General features: G+C 42.7%; 1 protein-coding gene across 1 annotated transcript in view; it reads right to left on the bottom strand.

The window, feature by feature from the left end:
• DCAF1 (DDB1 and CUL4 associated factor 1) overlaps positions 1 to 21,076 on the bottom strand; it is a 47,409-nt gene that overhangs the window by 20,853 nt on the left and 5,480 nt on the right. Inside the window, exons 3-17 of the mRNA XM_050312865.1 lie at positions 17,482 to 17,558; positions 17,174 to 17,247; positions 16,097 to 16,210; positions 14,189 to 14,326; positions 12,837 to 13,340; positions 11,577 to 11,678; positions 10,257 to 10,415; positions 9,725 to 9,904; positions 8,705 to 8,914; positions 7,356 to 7,525; positions 6,058 to 6,182; positions 3,684 to 4,944; positions 2,554 to 2,752; positions 1,834 to 1,916; positions 865 to 949 (exon numbers count right to left, since the gene is read on the bottom strand). Coding sequence (XP_050168822.1) covers positions 865 to 949; positions 1,834 to 1,916; positions 2,554 to 2,752; positions 3,684 to 4,944; positions 6,058 to 6,182; positions 7,356 to 7,525; positions 8,705 to 8,914; positions 9,725 to 9,904; positions 10,257 to 10,415; positions 11,577 to 11,678; positions 12,837 to 13,340; positions 14,189 to 14,326; positions 16,097 to 16,210; positions 17,174 to 17,247; positions 17,482 to 17,558 — 3,481 coding nt within the window. The remainder of the gene's footprint in view (positions 1 to 864; positions 950 to 1,833; positions 1,917 to 2,553; positions 2,753 to 3,683; positions 4,945 to 6,057; positions 6,183 to 7,355; positions 7,526 to 8,704; positions 8,915 to 9,724; positions 9,905 to 10,256; positions 10,416 to 11,576; positions 11,679 to 12,836; positions 13,341 to 14,188; positions 14,327 to 16,096; positions 16,211 to 17,173; positions 17,248 to 17,481; positions 17,559 to 21,076) is intronic.

The raw sequence follows: 21,076 nt of genomic DNA on the forward strand, positions 1-21,076 counted from the left end.
AAAACTGTTTCAGAAATGGAACTGCTTTCAGAGCAGATGGTATTTACAAACATTAAAACTCCAAAGCACACGGTGAGGGGAGAAAAAAAAAACAAAAACAAAACAAAACTGTAGAAAAGGAATTAAAATTCCTGGCATCTATACAGAAAGGCAACTTTCTGAGCTCTGTCACAACAAACTGTTGGAATATAAAAAGGGTTTTAACTAGTAAAAAGGGTTTATGATCATCTCCTCAGATAAATTAGGTCTGTAAAAGCCTTCAGAGCCAAGCTCTTGTTCAAACTCTCTACAACTGGAAAACAAATCTATTTACCAGATAAACACAATACACAAACTGATCTGACTTTCAGCTAAATCCAAGTTAAAAACTGGGTAGGAGTGGAGAGTTTGCTTAAACAATCAGAGTAACATGTAAAATTATGAATAATTTGATTAAGTTATATTTCATTACTATTTTTTATGCAAATATTCTGAGAGACAGTGCCTACAACAAATGCAAATTAGCACTGAGAAGCAGCAGAACCTCTCTGCAGCCTGCAGCTGTCCAATCTGCAGGTATTCACACAAAAACCATAGCAGCATTCTCTGAAAATATAGTGGTAAAATTAAATTACTCAAAAACAAGCTGCAAATTTGGGAGGGCAAAAGAAGGATACTTAAAATAGGTCGTTTCCCACAGCTGTTGACTGAGCAACTGTTTACAGTAGAACTTTATTATTATTACTGAAAAATCATGCAAAGAAAGCAACTTCTGAGGAAAAAAACCCCTGCATGATCTCTCTCCAGTGAACAAACCAAAGCAGATTGTATGGAGGATTATATTCCTGTCACAGCCTCACAACCATGAGCTTTCCTGGTACTTACATGTGCAATGTCTCCCTTTGTGCCGATGACCCTGTCCTGAGAGTGCTTGCTGAACTCCACATAGTGGTCATCAGGGAAGGAATGCCTGGACACAGAGGCAGGAAAAAAGTCAAGGAACTGCAGATTCTACGTGAACCAAACACAACCCCGACACCTCCAGCACTGATTTCAACAACAGAGAAAACTGAACATGTAGAGAACACTCTCCTTTCCACTGACTGTGGAAATGACAGTGTTCAAATGCTCCAGCGGCATCTTCAGGGAAATCTCTTACAGACACAGCCTTTACAGCAGACCAGTGACAAAACCACAAGTAGCAAATTCACAGACTTGTCCTCAACAGGGTCTGCCATAAACACAACACTGTTTAGAGGACTGGGCAATGAATGGCATCATGAGTATTCAAACACACACGCAGGCCTGAGCCTCCTGTGGCCTTTTCTCTGAAGAATGGCCCCAAACAGGTCACACCAAAACAGCTGACTATAACAGTCAAACCTTTTAAAAATGAAGAGCCTTCCACCCATTTTTTTAATGGAAAGGAGCAATTGTAAATACCAAAACATATTTTAAATAGCTTTATCCAGGACTGAAATAGCTTGTGTCGGGTCTGAAAATGTCCCAATGCAAATCACCACTGCTAGTCAAATTCTGAACTGGTTACAGAAGGACTGTCAAGGTAATTTACAAACATGAGAATAAAAAGACAAACATATCTCTTTGCCTTCAGGAGCAACAGTGATTTTACTGATCTATTTTGCATTAAACAGGTAGTTAGAACTTAGTTAAAATTTACTCTATGTGTACACAATAAAATAGGGAAGATGCTAACACAAGAAAGGGAGCACATTTTACTTTTCACAAGAGACATTATGAGATCTGTGCTATTCTGTTTTTCAGAGTTTCTTGTTATATCAAGCTGTTGCTCTAACTGCAGCATATCCCACAGCTGAACCAGAGTACACCTACTTCATATCAAAGACAGACTTCATTCCCCACAGCGCAGACAGAGGTTGGCTCCACGTAGCAGATGTCAGCAATAAAGATCCATCCTGGATTTCCAGATTGGAGTGAAGGAGGAGAGAGGGAAAACTCAGGTTATAATTTTACCTCTATAAGATAAGTGTAGGAACTTTGTGCTTAATAAACTGCTCCTACAGGGATAAAAATCTAGGTATCTAATACCATATATAATATAAAGAGCTCTTGGCAGACAAAATAACACATTACAGATAACAATGGGAATATCTATGAAGTTAAAAGCAGACAAACACAGAATAATCCATGCCTGAATGTTAATGCCCTGTGAGTGGAGTCCATTCTGCTTATAAATCAGCATCTTATTTCTTCCTAGAATCATCCCCCAAAAGATTTCTTTCTCCAGCAAAGAGAAAACTCTGACACTTTATCTCATGCTTATCTTAAATAGTCAGTTTAAGCTTTTTTCCACTTGCAGACATACATATCACACAGCCACTGTGTATCTCCTCTATCATCTTGGAAAGAAAAATATTAATTGCAGAACTCACAAGAGAAAGAGCATGTAATTATCACAAGTACTTCAATGACAGGCATTGCAGGCCAGCCAGTAGGTGCATTTTCGATGTAAATGTCCAGATGGGCCCAAAACATGCCAGGGCTTTACTCAGTGAGAATTTTTAGAAATCAGAACAGGTTGGTATTCCTTACCCTGGATGGCTCAAGGTGCGTGATGGCAGAGTTGTGGCAGTTGTAACTGGCCTCTTCCTGTCCACTGAACACATTATAGAGTTTCAACTGCCCCGTGCAGGTACCCAGCATTAAGAATCGTTCTCTTGCAGAAAATGCACAACAGGTAAAGCCACTCTCATCCTCATTTGCTTCCCTGAACACAGAAATTGGACGGAACCTGGAGAAGGCAAAAATAAATGAGTCACCCAAAAGAGAGAAGAAAAGCAAAACTGAAGTGCTGTGATACTAAATCCAGCCCTTAAAAATCATGTAAGTAAAAGTTACAGCTTTCTTCTAGAGCAAGGTAAGTGTCAATTGTAAGATTAGTGCTCAAGTGAGTTGTTACAACAGTGTTTGGAACCTTTCAGGGTTTGTTTAGTACTATTTAGTACTTCTGTAAAAGCACATCATTAAGTTGAAGCACCTGGAGTCCATCTTCAAAGTTGGATTGATGGAAACCCTGTAATGCCATCACCTGGATAAGTACAGACAGCCAGCAAAAAAAAAAAATATCTACTAACTGTTCTGAAACACTCAATACAAGACGTGGCACATCAGCCAAACAACCTCCTGCCAGTGTAACTTCCCACAGTGACACTGGTTTCACTGGGAAGATGCTTTCATGAATGTGTCATCTTTATTTTTATAAATTTTACATCACCTTCCAATTTAACTTCAGAAAAGAAAGGCCACATAAAACAGCAACTTGCAGTGCTGAAGATTGAGCTGCGAGAGCAAAGTATGGGTTCCACTGTCCTGCTTATCTGTCAGCCAACCATCCTCAAGGCTCTGCTACACTCTCCTGGAAAACTGGTGTTACATACTTACCTTCCAAAGGAGAACAAAGAGCTTTGAGCTTCAGCAGTCAATGTTGCTCATGAATTAACATGATATTGAAAATGAAGTGTGCTTTATGTACTAAGGGTCAGTAGTAAGGACAAACAGAACAACTTCCAAACATGCTTTTCAAGGTTCTGTGAATCAAAACACTGTCACTGTGAATTAAAACACTTTTGTCTTCAAGGATACTCTGCTGTGGGTCTGCACAGCCTGAATCCAAGTAAGGCCTTTTGGCACATCCTGAGAGGGACCACGAAACATTTCCTTACCTGCTAAATATAAGGTGTCTATCAAAGCAGCCACCATCCACCCCTCCGTACTTCGGAAAGGCTGCCCTGCGGGTCAGCCGTGAGGTAAAGTTAGTTGGCGCCTGGCGCCTCTGTTTTGGCTCAGGACACTGGTGGGGAGTAAAGAGAGAGAAAGGGGGACAGGTGGCAACAGGGTTCTTGCAGCGGGCGTGCTGCTCCCTAAGGTACTCTGTGATTATACTGTCCAGCGTGGGTGGGGAAGGAAGGTGTCTGTCCAGCTGCTTTTTGATAGCTGGGCTCTGGCTGTAGGCGCCATGGTCCGATTTTTGTCGCAACACTCTGATTTTCCTGCCGTTGCAGGGAGACGGCCTCTCCCTCACAAAGCTAATCCTGCCAATCAGAGGAGAGTTGCTGGCATAAGAAGGGCCTGGGAGGGCGGGTGGACCCTGGGATGCCGACGGCCTTGCCTGAGCATGGACAGAGGTGGCGGCGGAACCTACAGCAGTGTGGCTACTCAAGCGGGCCGAGATGCCGTTGGCTATGCGGGGAGTGCGAGGCAGGGTCACGGGAGAGGCAGCGGCCGCCACGGGGGTGAAGGCAGACGAGTGAGACGCTGCAGTCATGGGCAGGTCAGCCTCCTTCGTGAGGACGGATGCCGTTTCTCCCAGGCCCTTAGAGATGAGATGGTTCCGAATCAGCAGCAGCAGCTCCTTCTCAGGAAACGTGATCCTTGACTGGGCCACCACGTCCGCCTTCTGCAGCCGAGCCAGAGAGACGTCGGTGCCGATGAGCAAGGGCTTCCCCGAGACGCGCTCGATCAGCTCCGCCGCGTACTTGCAGAACTTCACGTGCTCGCTGCGCTTGTCCTGCAGCACCGGCTCCTTCATCAGCTGCTGGATCTGACAGCTGCTGAACAGGGGGAGCTTGCTGATGATCTGCCGGACGGTGCTGCTGCGCGACAGCCCCACCAAGGCTTTGCAGGCCAGCGCCCGGATCTGGTCGGCGTCGGTGATCGGCATCTTCACAGACAGCAACGACAGCAGCACTTTGATGCCGTTGTTGGACTGCACCACGTTCCACATCTTGGCCAATGTGTGCTCGCTGCTCTTGGGGGCCTGAGGAAGCTTTCGCCGAGGAGTTCCAGAGATGAATTTCCCGATACTGGAGATCCGGTTATCTGGCCCACAGACACAATTGATGATGATCTGAAGGGCCGATTTCTGAATCTCGGCATCGTGGATGAAAAACTCACCCTCAGCAACTCCAAGGATGATACTAATACCTAGTGAGGGAAAGAAATAGTTTCTTTAGTACTTCAAAATGTATCCTACACAGTCGATCGGACAAGGAAGGGAGTCTTCCAATGAATTTGAAGGAAGTTGATAATTCTCTTCCTTCTAGAAATTTCTGAAGTTCCGCTAACTAGTCTGAGACATTCTTCTACCTCCCTGGCAAAATGTTTTTCTGCACTGCTGCTCCTCTGCTTTATCATCAGTAAGCAGAGAGTCAAACAATCTTTTAGAAGGGGTGATCAGGCATGGCCCAGGAGAGCAAAACCTCAGATATCTGGACCAGAGCGAGATGCACAGGCACACTCTGATTCTTACTGCACAGAGCAATTCTCTTGTGTAAACACAAGGTGAACATAGAGATGAAAAAAGAACACCATGGCACTGAGGGGGAAAAAAAAAAATCATATCACAACTTCTAAAAGGAGTCAGGCAAAAATGAAACTTTGGGTTTATTTTTTTTCCCCAAGTGTTCCTGCTAGTTTAACATCTGCTTCAGAAGATCAAAACCCTCAAAGAATTGGTATTTGTCTGCAGAAAGTTTTTGTGCAAAAGAAATTGTTTTTTGCCCACATCTAGTACTCTGCCAGCCTTTTTCCTTTTCTCAAAAAAAAAAAAAAAAAAAAAAAAAGAAAAGAAAAGAATAAAAATCAGGCTGCAGTTAATGCATAAGCCTTGGATCTGATCCAGGCACATGTCAGTGATTTACATACTGAACCTGCTAGGTAGCCAGTTACAGCATAACTCACACAGCAATAACTGTTACCCTCAAGTGCCATATCCCCAGGAGAACTAAATTTCTGGGAAACTGAGGAAACCTAATAGTCCCATTACAAAAGTATATTTGTTCCCACCTGTTAACAGGCTCTTGAAAACAAGTACAAGAGAAAGATGTATCGCCAGATTTGTAACCCAACACAGTGTTCATCATGACACAGTTTTAATCACAGTCCACTCTCCCATTAATTTGCATCCTTGGCAGTATTTCTGAGTATGTGAATTATTTTAACCCTTGTCTGACTGTAGGTGAGAAACAACCAGCCAAAAACCACATAGCAGAAATCAACTGATGAATGTGTAAGTCATCAGGACCATATTCAGCTTACCCACAGTGGAAACAGTAGATCCAGCTTCATCTAGCACATCCACAGGTTCTGCCAGTTGCAACTGGATTTTAGGAACCACAGTCAGGATGGCCAGTACGTCCAAAGCATATCGTACTGTGTCATTCCTGGAAGAGAACAACAGAAGAACTTCTTGGAGGTGCATGCACAGAGTTATTTCAGTAACATAAAACAGCATTCAATCTACTCTGCTCCAACAAATGGAATTAAAGCAGTCACATCTGCTGTATTTGATGGTGCCTTTTGATTTTAGCTTATTCCACTCCTAAAGGGCTGCTCTCCACAGAAGGCAGCACTCACATGTACACCATTGCCTGCAGTCTGCCAACATTTATCCCACACAGCCCACAGGCTCCTAAAAGCACTATAATATTGTATTTAAAAAAATAAGAATGTTAAGACTTATCCACAAAAGCATTCTAAATTAAGCTCCTAAATCTATTCTAACTCTGTATCTTAGCTGGGAAACGTTGCTGTCCAAAATACTCTGTCAGCAGTCAGCTAGGAAGGAAGCTGTTCTGAAGTCAAGGGAAACTGCTTAGCAGCAAAACAGACAACTGTGATAGGGAAAAAAGCACCAACTTAAGCTCCAGTTTAAGAGAGACACGGGTGTGTGGAAGATGAAAAGGGATGATCAGCAAAAGATGAGAGAGCAGAACATTTCAAGAAAAGAGGAGGAGGTCTGTCAGCCTGTATGGAAAGGCAGGAGTTAACCCAGGCAGCAATTAGGAAAGAGCTGCAGAAGGTAAGAAACAGGAGAACAGGAACTACCCAGGAGAGTGTAACCTGAGAGGGAGGGAGGGAATTACAGAAGCAAAACAAATTTCAAAGGCTTTCGGGTTGAGTTAGGCAAGGAGCTCCTACAGGCAGTAGAAATAAGGAGGGAGTCCTGGTCCACTTCATTCTATGATTAAGATATGTCTTGATTTCATCCCCTATCTGCAACATTTTCTAGCCTTTCTCTAACAAAAAGGTAAACAAATTTTGAGACAGATAAAAAGTGGCACAGAACTCTGTTTAAACTATGATGCTGCTTTCTCAGAAATCAAAGGCCTGAGGCATTTTGGCTCTTCAGAAATATCTTAACATCCCTCTCTCTACCTCAGAATTTTAGTTCTGCCTTCCACAGTGTTAACTTTCACACAGCACAGGCCCAAACAGCACTAACCAGGATGTGCCTGTTTTAAATGTTATCGGGGTAGAAAATCTAGAAATGCAATGTCCTGCCCAAGAGCCACAGCCTGCTGCACTCCAGTACAGCAGCACAGCAAACTGCTCACCTTGCATAGTACGTCTTCCAGTTGCAGGCTATGGAAATGAGCTGGAGCATGAGCTGGACACAAGAGAGTTTGAGAAAAACCTCTGCTGGCTCCCAGTAGAGCTGTGCTGGACCGTACTCAATCAGGAACTCCATCATCTCCACAATCTGCTCATGAGTATATGAACAGGCCTGCAGGGAAGGGAAAGCATGAGATCACAAGGGTTACAAACTCACACATCAAATCCCCCACTGCTGGGATTTAACTGAAAACTGCATTTACAAGATTAGACTACCACTGTCTCTTGCAGATTAAGTATTTACTTTCTGTTTTATTCCCCAGTTATTAAAGAATACAGCAACTGTCACTGTAATAAGCTTAAGGATAATATCCTTTAAGTTTCTTTACAGTTTTAGAAAGCTTAGGCCAATTTAAGAAGAAAAGCTACATTAAACTAAAATTCTACTCTGCTTTTAAACTACTAATGTAGTAGTCACTACACATCATTCAAAACACATTTTTGCTAAAATTAAAAAAGGTTGCTAAAAATATTCAATTACAGTCTTTAAGTTCTGACTACAAAACACACTGAAGAAAAAAAGAGAAATTCCCAACTATTTCTTGCCTTTCAATATTTTTTAATTACACAAGAAGACAACAGCTTATACACATTTCTTTAGTTACTGAAAATAGCTGATTTTTGCAGAAGCAAAAACATCCTTGTATCTCTCTTATCTCAATATTTCTAGAAAATCACCATAAATAAAACCAGAAATCACAGGTGAATGTGCTCCCTCAAAACAAGCAGCAATAAAATCCAGTTTAAAAAACAAAACAAATCAACAAAACCAGGAAAAATCAGGGAAAAAAAAATTCATGGCCGACACCATGGATTATAATCTATCTGGATCTCCCAGGTAATTTCTAAAAAGAATGGTGTCCAAAAGACACATTTCAGTTATCATTAATAAATCAAACGTATTTCCAAGTTTTTCAACATTATGTACCTCTCTACACACAGATTTTCGCCTTTCAGAGATTAAAAGAATAGAAAAAACTACAAGTAACAAAACAAAAACTACAAGTAACAAAAATACCCTTTAAGTTCTTGGGAAATGGAAAGGGAACCACAGCAGATGAGCAGGAACCCTAATCAAATGTAATTCAGATGAACCTCAAGGGCTTTCCTGTACTTTCCTACTGCAGTGTCCTTCCACAAGTCAGGGAAAAAGTACAAATAAAAAAATCCCTATAAATTGCACACTGCTTAGTTATTCCACTGGTTTCAAAAGACATCCACACACCTCCGCAGCCTGGGATTGCTTGAAAAATGCAACAACCACGTTAAAAGCTTGCACCACGCTCCTCACCTTGTAGGGGGGCTGTGGATGGACCAGGATGCCACCTTCAGTGCGCTGCAGAGACTGCTTCACCTGCTCCAGCTTGATGGCCAGGTGAGCCTCGAAGTACCTGCGCAAGGCCATGCAGGTGTGCTTGCCCGTCTGGCGGCTGGCAAAGATCTCATCGTCACTCAAGAGGGCTCCTTGGTCTTCCAGGTTTAGGATCTCCAGAGTGCTTATCTTCAGAAAGAGGTTGGGTGGGGGGAAAAAAAAAGGTTTCATCAGCTCAGTCTTCAGGGGAAAAAAAAACATCTACAACTCTCAGCGGCAGTTGTACTAAACCCAGACACACTGGGTTTACTGTACAGGACAAACAAGCCCGCCCACAGCTCACTAAGGCTGATTGAACACAAAAGGGTATCTGCTTGGGAAACAGTGAGCCCAAATTGAACCATTCCCTCTCCACTATCTGTGAAGAAAGAAATCCAGAGTTCCATCGGTGTAGGTCTGGAGGCAGGCATTATATGGCACAACACAGTGCGTGCTTACACCCTGCAGCACTGGCGTCCCCAAGTTAGACACAACCCAAGCAGCAGAACTGCACAGCAACACCCTGCAAATACTCCAGCCTTTGTACATGAACAGTGTAATTTGTGCCCATAAGGTACCGTGGTTACACAGCACACAAACAGTTGTACCTCTCCAGGAACAAGGCTGGATTTATCCACATCCAAAAGGGTGCATGGCAATGCTGCACCTGTATGTGGAATGGTGAGAAACATTTGGACTCCCACTGCTTAACCTTGCAGTTGCACCAAAAAGCTCCCAAAGGGTAGCAAGTCTCCAGACAATACTCATAATAATAAAAAAAAATAAAGATAAAGGGATCCACGTTCGTGTTGCTTAGAAAACTCACCCAACCTCTCCACCTCATCTGAACTGAGGAGGAAAAACCCCAAGCAAAACCAAACAGGAGAAAAGAACTCTGCACAGCTGCACTGCAAAGGAGGCAAACCCTGACTCTAAAACTCTGCTCCCCACAAGCCTCACCAGGTTAACCAGACGCCGAAGGCCATCGTGCCTGTCAAAGAGCTCCAGGACAGCACGGAAGGAGAAGCAAATGGAGAAGAACATGGTAGCGTGGCAGCAGCCCGAGGCATGGGAGCACTCCATCAGCCATAAGGTGTAGTTCACCACATCTGAAAGCACGTTATGGGGGTGCATGCACACCTAGAAAGCAAAAGAACATTCTTGAGGAGGACTTCAAACAGATTGCTGAAGAGAATTTTTCCGAGGAGAACGAGGGCTCTATGAGAAGCAAACAGAGGAAGAATATCAGTTATTCCCAGCTTGACTTGGGACATCTGAGACAGGAAACAAAAATTCCCATTTCCAGATCAGTGAAAAAAATCAAACAAACCCTGTGAGACTAACAGAGCCTATGATCTGGCAATGAAAGACTAGCATCATCCACACAGATTTGCTTTTTGGCTTCGGAGATGTTTATTCCCTGTTTGAACACAGGCAGAAACACTGAGAACCGATGGAATCACTGCAGTTACGGGACAAGGACGACTCTTACCCTCTCCATGGCATCCTGATTGTACGACAAGTAATACAAGCACATGGACACCCCCGTTGCTGCCATGGAAGGACGAGGAATCTCCAGCAACTTTTGCACTCCTCCATGAGCAACAAACTCCGTTGCAAACTTGTTGTGCAGCAGCAATGATGCCAGATGCTAAGGAAGGACAAAAGCGGACTGTAATTCTTCAAACTGTCATCAGTTCCACCTCCAACCCACAGAAGAACAGCAGAAAAAGCAAGTGCTCCATGCTTTGGCCACCTCATTTCCTCCTCCCATTCTATTTAACCCAGAATGTAGTATTTATCCCAATGACAAAAGCAAAAAAGGCACTAGCACTTCATTTTACACATCTTGAATAGAAGAGCAACTCAGATTATCCAACAAGCCACCTTAAGGTCTTCTTATTCTTTTCTAATTCACTCACTTTCTATTATCACTAAGACTTATTTAAATTCCCATTCACACATTGATTATTGTCACATTGCTGACAAGAAGAATTATACAAAATGAAGTGTAAAGGCAATTTAAGAGAAGTCTGCAGCTGCACTGAAGTGTACTGCACATTACTTTTCTATATTACCAGCACCTTCAGAGGAAACAGTAAGGACCACTGTAAACCCCACTCCACTCCCAACTGAGGTAATCTGTAGGAACACTGCCCCTTGGAAATAAATTCTCAAATGACAAAGCTACAGAGAGGAAGATGACACTGGAGGATCAGAGGCTGAGAAGTGACTGTGAAAGAGGGGAAAGAACACACAGAAAAGTTTAATTTGTGCTGCTGCACTGCAGGTTTGGCTTGATTATTTTATGTGGCTTTGTACCTTCGGGAAGCAACCTTAAAGACTACTCACACAAAACTACTGTATTTCAAACACTAAGCTCAGAAATGTCATACTGAGGCTTCTGGGAGTAAGATACTTGTGCTTCTTACCCCTCACAAAAGTCCCTTGAGATGGAAAGCAGTGGAACAACTCAGGAATACCATTAAGGGCAGCAGGAAAACAAGCAGTTGACAGAAGAAGGATTTTTTATCATCCTCAGATAAGCAGGTGAAATTAACGAGACTTCCTGCACAATTAAGATCTTTTCACTCCCTCTTCCCTGTTCTGTTTTTTCATTTTGAATACTTGGAAGTTCTAAGAACAAAACTGCAATGCATTCAAGTTGAGTGAAAACCAATTCCAATCCCAGGGAATGCTGCAAGACACGGGCCTAAAGAAGGTGAGCACTTGCCTTTGACATGTAGCAGGCACATACTGAATATTTTTACAACATTTATGATATATTTTATGTATTATGAAAGTAATTTACCTTAAGGGCTTCAAAAGTGAGCAGCACGTCGTTGGTTCTCTTCAAATCGATGTAGTACATCATCAGCTCCCTTGACCCCAGCTGCATAAAGATGGGTAAGAGCTGGGAAAATAAAAATGGGACACCAGCTGAATGTCTCACAGGAAGCACAAGGTCTCTTTTGGTTTATACTCTCTCAAACCCCCAGTTTCCCCCTATTAGCAGATACCTGTTATGAGAGGTCAGTGGTAACCAGCTCCATCCATAGGAAGCAATAAAGGTTAACAGACCTCTTGTAAAACATCTGCTGACTGCAGCAAGGTGCATGGCAGCTGCCACACGGAAATCTTAAGCCTCTCCTTCAAGTGCGGCTATGGAAGTCCACACAGATACCACCCTGGAGAGAGGTTCCACCTTCCATCTGTGCAAAGACAACTCCCCAACAACTGAACAGAAAAAACAGGAGAGCAGGGCAACAAACCAAAACCCTTTGCATAATTCTTTTGCAACAGCTTTATGCTATTAATTCCTATTTTTGTATCCTGTTATTGCTGGCACATGAAGCAATCCAGTCAGCATGCAGGGTGTTAGGGGGATAATGGTTTCTGGCTCTCACAGAAGCAAGGCACACATGTGCACACACGATGTATATCACAAAGCAACACTGTGTTGCTTTGTTCTGTTACAAATTAAGCTAAACCACCTCAAAAAAAAAAAAAAAGAAAAAAGGAAACATAGTTTGGTAAATCTGACATAGCCACGCTACTTTGCCCATTTAAGTAATATCAGTTCTCAAAAGCATCTGCATAACGTGGGCCCTGCCCTGTCACTTGTCATCAGAACTACTGCAGAGGTTACACAAACCACTTCATTTAGAATTTCAAGTTATTTCTCAGACTTTTAACTGCAGGAGTCCATCACATCCCCCATAGGAAATAGGAAAAAAATCTGTGTTTCAAACAAAGTGACTTGCCCTGTGTCATGTAAACAATCACCACATTTAACAGAAACATGGAATTAAATCCCTAGTGCCATGCTCCAACTACAGACCACACACCTGCTAGGTTCAAGTTTGAGTATTACCTACCAAGTAATACTCAAACTAATGACTTCATCAATCTGGAAGTCATCAGCCAGTCAGGAAAGGTTACCTATCTTAATCATAACAGGAAATATCAGAGAGCAACGTAACAATTGTGCAGATTTTTCCCCACAACACCACTCAGCTTTGTCAGGAGAACTGGAGCACATTGGTGCTTCCTCCCCCCCTCATCTGCTCACCTCTTGATACTCCCCTAAGGGAGTCAGGTACTGCAGAATCAGCCTCTGCTCTATGGCAGGAGTCAAGGGGTAAAGTGTGTAATTAGTGCCAATCACCCACGGGGACATTTCTGACCAGCTGCTGTTGGACAGTTCAACGAACATCCGCTCTGGTTCCGAGGTGGAAAAGCCCAGCTTTTGCTTGGCCTTCCGGAAGCCGTCTCTCTCGTGCTGTTTCCCTGATTTGCTTTTCCTCAGTGGCCCATCATCCAGCTTCGTAGCAGAGTTAACTCTGCTACTGGTCTTGTGACTTGAATCAAGATGAAAGGAGATATCCATATCACCAGAAACTTCCTCCTGCTCTCCATCTACTGTCACTTCCCCGTAATCCATATCCACAGCCTCTTCATCGAGAGGCAGCAGAGGATCCGATGGCACTTTCCGAGGGCTGGGCCGCTTGTTCTCCTGCTTTGTGGTCATTTCAGTGACCTGTAACTCCCGCAGCCGGCGAAGCACCAGAGCCACCTGTTTGAGAGAAGCAGCACTGGTGAGAACACGCTTCTTGCCTTGATCATGCAACTCACCTCAGCCGTGTTTTCTGTTATCAGCACGTAAAACCCACTCCACAGTATAAATTGCCAAGCATACTGTGGTGTACATTTGCCCAGAGAAATAACCACTTCAAAGTGAGTAAGAGAACTCAAACCCTTTTTGCTACAGCTACTTTGATTCTAAAATAGCAGCACACCAAGTCTCCTGCGTGAGAAGGAAGTGGCTTGAAAGCCACTAAGAGCAGATGAGCTATACTGGTGTTAACAGAACCACAGAGCAGCTTGCAGCCTCCTTCCATCATCTCTGCCTAGCCTGGAATAAAGGCAATATTCCCTTTCAAAGCAGCAGCTTTGGTAAATTGCAGGTCCCCGAAACCAAAGGTCATGCTTTTACTTTTAAAGATTAGAAGAGCAGTGAATGCATTTTCACCATAATAAGTCTCCATGTTGACTTACCTCTTATTTTAAAACCCTTGTCTGGTGGGTAAATCACAACATGCAAGATTTACAGACGTAAAGCTGCTGAAAATTTTTCTTTAAGGAAACTATGGATTATGAGTCTGATTAAAAAGTAAGGTGTTTGACTTCTTAGGTTCCCCAGTGGCAATTTTAACACAACTGGTACAAGAGAATGGTCAGGCCACATGCTCCAACCAGCAGATGCACCATCAGGGAAGGATGGAAACCATGAGCTACTAACTCTTACAGATATTATCACAACCACTGTTAAGACCCGTATATAAACTCATGAATGTGAGCTCCCCATAAATAAAAATTAAACAAAGGCCCTCTACAAAGGGGAAGTGATTGAGAGATGATTACCAGCTGTGAGTTCTCATCCCTGTAATTTGCAGCGATGTCCTGGTTTTCCATAGCTCCCCCCAGCAGCCCTGTTGCATAGGTCCTCAGTGGCTGATCAGCCTCCCGGGCCCACTTAAAGAGGTTTTCAACTATGCCCTCCTAGAAGGGAGAAAAAAACAGAAAGCAGTTCCAACAGTTACATTTCACCTTCAACTTCTCAGTCCCAGTTAAAGTACTGGTTGGGAACAATTCTCCCTACCTCTAGTAATGACCAGGCTGGGTTTCCTACCAATCGTGTAATGGATAAAAATATGCGGGACAAAGAAATTAAATAAACAAATCTAACACTTTAAGCTGCATGAAACTATTCCCAGGCATCAGGTATTTGGATTTGCACACCTGCAAAAGCCTTCTGAAGTGTCCAGTCAAAGTCCTTCCTAGGAAGCAGCAAAACACTACAGGCATGAACTGATTAGTCCAAACAAAGGAGCTCAAAGCTCCTGGTAGTCTCACTAATAGAAATCTCCAGCAATTTAGCAGATTTCAAAGAAGCCACATTGAACTTACATTAAGTAAAATGGAATTTGGCTAAATTTAAAACACCTATCTAAAAAGAAAATGGTTTAGGATGAAAGACTATTTTTTTCCTCTAAATCACTACTGGATTTTGAAACATCAAACAGGAACACATCATCACCACAATGGGAACCTTGCACATAATTTGAATCAGAGGTACAATACAATAAAAGATCAGAAAAAAAGTAATAATTAGTAAGACTCACATTTCAATGAGAACTCTCAGCTTATAGATTTTTAAAGACTTGCCTGTTATATATGTAAAGACAATTGCATTATTATTTAAATGCTCTTATGTAATTTAAAAAAATTCTAACTGATGAGATGTGAAATCCCTTGGTCGCTAGAGGGCCTCGTTGTGATCCCAACAGCACTCCCATGCAATGGATAGCCTGAAGTCTCCTATGTACAGGAGATCAAAGTGCCAGAACAGAGCTCTAGATATTCTCAAGTCAAAAGGAAAACAGTTCTTAAGTGCAAAACTTAATTTAATTTCAGCTTACAGAGAGCTTTAGTCTCTGGAAATAGCTATGCTCTCCAAAAATGGGGAGTTACTGTTCTGGGTTTAAATTTTTTTGGATTAAGGTCTCCCAGCCTTAGCTTTTGGACAGATCACAAAGAGCTCAAATTTAATTAAATCTTTTGCAAAGGGAGAAAATTATTATTTTATCACACTTTAGCATCCATGTCCATATTTTCAATAATAAAGAAATTAATTTAGAACTTTAATATAAAGCACTACTTGATTTGCAAACTTTAGAAAAACAAATTTTTACAGAAGAGGAAACTGTGGCTCAGAAGTGGAATTCACTTTCTCCTCACTTTCAACTCTCAGTGAATTCCTTCAGAACAACCCACTTGTCAACATCCAGAAGTCTGAGTCAGCTGTCCATCACAGTTCCAGATAATCCCCACAAAGCATGTGGATTTTAGACTGCTTAGTTAAAGTATGACTCGCTTATCACTCAGCTCTAGTCGCGCTATCGCTCTGCTGTAGCTGGGGATTACTGGGCAAGACTCCTACTCCAAGTCCTCCATGTTCTTTACAGCCTGCTCTATTCACAGGCCTGTCAAGTAACAATTCAAATTATAACATTTCCCAAAACATTACATTAGGTTCCAGCTCCTGTTTGAATCAGTCAGATTACACCTTAAAAAGCTGTAAAATACCCAAGATCTGATTAACTGGATATGGTAAAATTAGCAAGTCCCAAACCATTAGTAAGACCGAACAGACTGTCCTCCCAGGGACAGGATTTCAACAGGGCTTTTTACTCATTTCTCCTTCGGGAAGACTTGTTGGAGTACACAACACAGCAAGCTTGAAAACCAAGCCTTAGCACAAGGTGATACCTTTTCCTGAAAGACAACAGCAGTTTCCAGCCCCGGCATGATATCCAGCAGAAGTCGGCAGGCAGCAGTGTTCAGTGGAGGTTCTCTGCTTGTCATCACATAAGCATTCACTAGCTGGAGAAGATCAGGAACAGCATTGGTTTGAAATCAGACTCTGACCAAAAGCAGAGCCGTGAAAGCCGTACAGCTCCCCCAGCAGCAAAGCGATAAGGCAAGGAATGCCAGTCTGAGCCCTGGATCTTGACACAACCAGCCTTCAACGTGCTCCCTCACTGCCTCAGAAGTTGAAATTACTTCTCAGAGAAGCAATCAGAGAACCTCTGATCTGCTTTTCACTGACTAAATATTTATCTTGAACTCCTTTGTAAAAGGCAAATGCTTTAAAAAACTGTGACAGTAACAGTGTAAACATGAAAAGATAATCGCTACAAGAAATTAAAGTAAGAAACAGCACATTTTTAATTGTACCTATATTTGCTTATCACTTGCAGTTTAAAACCGAGCTACATGCAAGCAATCTGTCAGAATCCTTACAGCAATGTGTACTGACACAGGTGCTTGCAGGGATGCCAGGATAACAAGAAATCTAGCTATTAAGTCACGTTAAAGTATAGAAATGTAAGAGGAAAGCAAGACTCCTGCCTCCTAATTCTCTGCCTGAGTCTTCTAGAGCTAACACATACCACTCTGCTCCTACAGGCAGCCCAGCATTTCCATGTATTCAGAAACAGGGCACTAGAATTAGTGGTATTTTCATTACAAAAAGAAATTATGGTTTTGTACTTGTATTAGAAGACCTACATTTTCTTTAAAGAGATGGATAAACCTTGAAAAGAACAAATTTAATTGTTGCTACACACATTCCAATAGCTCATCAACTCCCTTTTCCTTCAGTGACTTTAACAGTGGCAAATGAGTTGCTCTTAAACCCATTTTAAAAACCACCGCTATGGAAGAGATGGTCCTGACACCACTAAAATAAATACTAAACAAGTACTGAGATAAACAGCACACAAGAGATAAAAGCCCTGAGGTGGTGCCAGGAACCGACAGATGCAGTTCTTGGAGCAAACCTACCGCGTTCATGAAATCATCGTTCTTGAAAAGTATCCTCAGTAAGTGCCCCAACATGCACTCCGGGTCCGCTCGGCCTGCGGGAGGAAGAGAGAAACACTCATCTACCTGCCTCAGGATGCCAGGATTAATACTCAGCTGCTATCCCCAAACTGACTGTGGAATGCTGTCAGCACCGCAGAGCATCATTACCCAGCACAAAGGCAGCATCAGACCTCGATCAGCAGTCAGCACATGTTTACTCTCAGTGTGAGTTACGAGGTATTCCCTGGGACAGAGCTGGTGCTGCCCAACCCGCTCAGGACTCTTACCCGGGTGCCGGTCATCAAACGGGTCGGGGTCCCCTTTGCGGTACTCCTCAGTCTCCTTCTCAATCAGCTCCGACATCCTGCAGGGGGAACGACACCCAGTGAACACAGCTCACACTCAGCCTGCTCCTACTGCTCCCCACATCAGCCTTTCTCACAAAGCACTCTAAACCAGCCCATCAGCTTTCACCTGAACAGCACTCAGTGCCACCAGAGGATTTCAGACCGTCCACAACAGAGGGCAGAGAAAAGAGCCTGCCCTCTACTATCTCATCCTCCCACTGTGCTCCAAAACCCACCAAACCCATATCAACACCCCAGAGTTGCACATACACTCTCTGGGGCCAACACCTTTTATTTACTCATGTTAAGAGTCCTGGTGGTGTAGAGAACTTGAGCAAATAAAGGCCTTGAGCAGTACTTTTCACCACCAGTGTCTTTCTTTTGCAGTAGAATCAGTCCTGAACAGGTGACTTAAGTCCCGTTCCCCATTCAGTGTGTGCAAGGGCAGCTGCTCAAACTGCCTACACAGTTTTCTGTTATTCTGCACATTACATGTCAATCATGTTGTATAATTATTAAATATTAAATACTTCCATGAAGTGTTGTATAATCTCTATTCAGCTATCAATGTTTTAGCATGTGTCAGCTACCAACAGGGGATAAGACAAGGAGAAACTCAGCCAGCTCCTCATTCATAGACCTTCTGTACCAGAAAAAAACAAACCCTGAGGGTTGTTTTGAAGCTGTGCCTTCTCCTAAACTGAGGAGCAGCCTCAGCAGATGCATGAAATCCTATGCTCCAATTCATTTAGAATGAGCAGTACGGGAATTAATTATTATTATTTTTATTTAAACAGAACCAAGACGAGGGAAATTATTCATGGTCAAGCAATAAATAATTCCATAGTTATTCACTGTCTTTCTCCATGAAGTGTTACAGCAGAAATATATGCAATTTTATGTGAAATAAAGAGCACTCAACTCAATTAAAAAAACATTAGCAAATTAAATCTTATTTCCTTGGTATAAAACATCATTCCCTCCCCTCTACTGAGGTCCAGAGTCTATGTACAGCACAGCATTTTAAAACAAGGTTTTAATACCTCAGTGTAGTAATCTAGACGGAGTTTATTATAGGGGAGGGAAAACTGCTGGAAGGCTGCAGTAATCCCTGGAAAAATATTTGTCTTTCACAGGGGATTTCCCTTACTGAACAGCACTGACTTCTACTCTATTCCTGTTACTTTCCAGAAAATATCTAGTGTTTCCAGGCACAATTAGAGGCAAAAATATACTTAGTCCTGCCTCTGAACTACCCTGACCAAGGATGATGCCTGCCAGATTGTAGGAACAGTAATTTAGCTCACTGGGAATGAGCAGAGAACTTTCCTGCTTGTCTCTGATCTGACAATTATCTTTCAACAAACTGTTGATGCTGTGGGGTTCCAATATTTACTTTTACAAGCCTGATTCTGAAGGGATGCAAACTGTGTCCCTTGTTAATAATAGGTGGCACAGCTTGAGCTCTCAAGGAATTCTGGCAAAAGCAAGTTACTTAAATACTCCTCTGCCAGCTCCTCATTTTTTCCATGAGAACTAATTGCTTGAGGGGCATCCGCTGACAAACAACTCAGACAAATGGGGAGTTGGGAAGCAGCACCCTCGACTTGTCAGGTCTTTTGAGGTGATAATTAGCATTTTGATTACATGCCAGAAAGGACAGACAAGCGGCACAGAAAGTGAGCACAACACTCTGGCCAGTGCATCCTTTCTGGGTAGGCAGCCAAACAGCGAGCCAGCTCCCAGTGGTTTCAGGGACAGCAACATTATCACAGGCTGGATGAAACAGGAACGTGAATCATTAATTATGGGGGTTTTTTTGAGGCAATTAGTCACAACTGTTTGAGCAAAATAAAAAAAATCAATGCCTCTTTAAAACTGACTCCAAAAAAAAGGGGGGGGGGGAGAATTAAAACCCAAGCTTCCTTACAATACCCTTCTTTTAACTAACACATACAAAGGTGATTTGTGACCTGGCTTGGATGAATCTATCCACATCAACAGCTTTGTCAATTCTAAATTGGAGCAACAGAAGAGTCAAATAACTAACAAAGCTCATTCCTGCCTTCTAACAATGGTACCTGGCACACAGGGATTTAACAAAACCACAGAGCTTCTATTCAGGTTTCAAGATTTCCTTCGCTCATTTGGCATTACATTGGTTCTCCTGTCACTTCGAAGTTTGCAGGTAAGATCTAGGATTTACAGGGAGGCAGGGATTCTTTCCCCTTACTTCTAACTTTTTTTTCCTTTTACAGCTGTCATTGGAAAGTCAGATCCTTACTGTCACTTGCCACAAACTGAGGTCACCTGGGCAGTGGGGCAGGAAGGGGCACTGCTATACAGAGAAGTTCCCAGTGATCCACATGGCATAACAAACCCATCCTAATCCATCCCTACATCATCACTTGGCATTACTGACCAGCCTGAGCCTTTACAGCAGATTGCAACTGCATAAGATGCTCCAGGATCCCATATCATAACACACTTGGTTTGTGGAGATCAAAGTTATGGTGTTAAACTGCTGATTTATCCCCTGATGAAAGAGGCTCCTGGGATGCAGCGAAGGATCTGGCTCCCAGGATTTGCCTGAATGGTTGAACATGACTCGCTTCCAGTCTATGAACTGACACTCTTGCAGGATCATTTCAATTTACAATATTTTGGAAAACCAAGTATATTTAATGTAGTTTGCTGACAGGTTTCCAAGCAATTTATCCAGTTCATACCTTCTAACACTCCAGAGTTTGTACATCCAAAAAAACAGCTTATCTGGAAGTGACAATTCAGCTGTGGCCTATAAATCTCACTGTTGCTGTCCTTGTCCTGTTACAGCTGAACCCCTCCCTACTGCACTCTCACATGTGCTGCCTCAGCATCACATTTAATGGACCCCCATCCACACAGGGAAGTTTTCATCCATTTTGCTCAGGAGGCTGAAGGAAGTAGAAAAGTAGCACTCAAGAACAAGTCTGACCACAACTTCCTCTGCCTGAAGACTAAAACAATATGTAAGGGCATTACTCTGCCTCAGAATGTTGGCAAATGCAATCTCCAGTCGGTGAGGATTCCTGGGGAGCCCCTCCACCAGAAAATTCTAAATATCTAAAACTCCCAACACACACACAGCTTTCATTGATACCTGAGGCACTGTAAATCCAATTCCTGACAGAGCCAGTAGATCCCTTTGCTATTTACCTTAAATAAATCTCTATTATCTCCACTAAAGCCAAAATACCCAAGCTTTCACCATTCATAACCACTCTGCCTGCTGCACAGAAACCCTGAGAATCAACAATCAGACTTGTCTGGGCATAAATAATGTAGGGAGCTCCAGGAGCTGAGTGGGAGCAAGAAGTGCCAGACTGCTATAAACACAAGAAAAGACATGTTTAATTCAAATGTCTTTAAATTTCTTAGAATACAGTAAAATTCTGGTTATGCCTACAAGAAGAAGTCTTGAAATAGCACATATGTTTCCTTCAGACAATACCCAAAGATGCACCAAAACATGTCTCACGATTTTCAAGAGACA

Source organism: Myiozetetes cayanensis, unplaced genomic scaffold (genome assembly GCF_022539395.1).
Source record: "Myiozetetes cayanensis isolate MyiCay16 unplaced genomic scaffold, myiCay2020 scf18, whole genome shotgun sequence".
Taxonomy (NCBI): domain Eukaryota; kingdom Metazoa; phylum Chordata; class Aves; order Passeriformes; family Tyrannidae; genus Myiozetetes; species Myiozetetes cayanensis.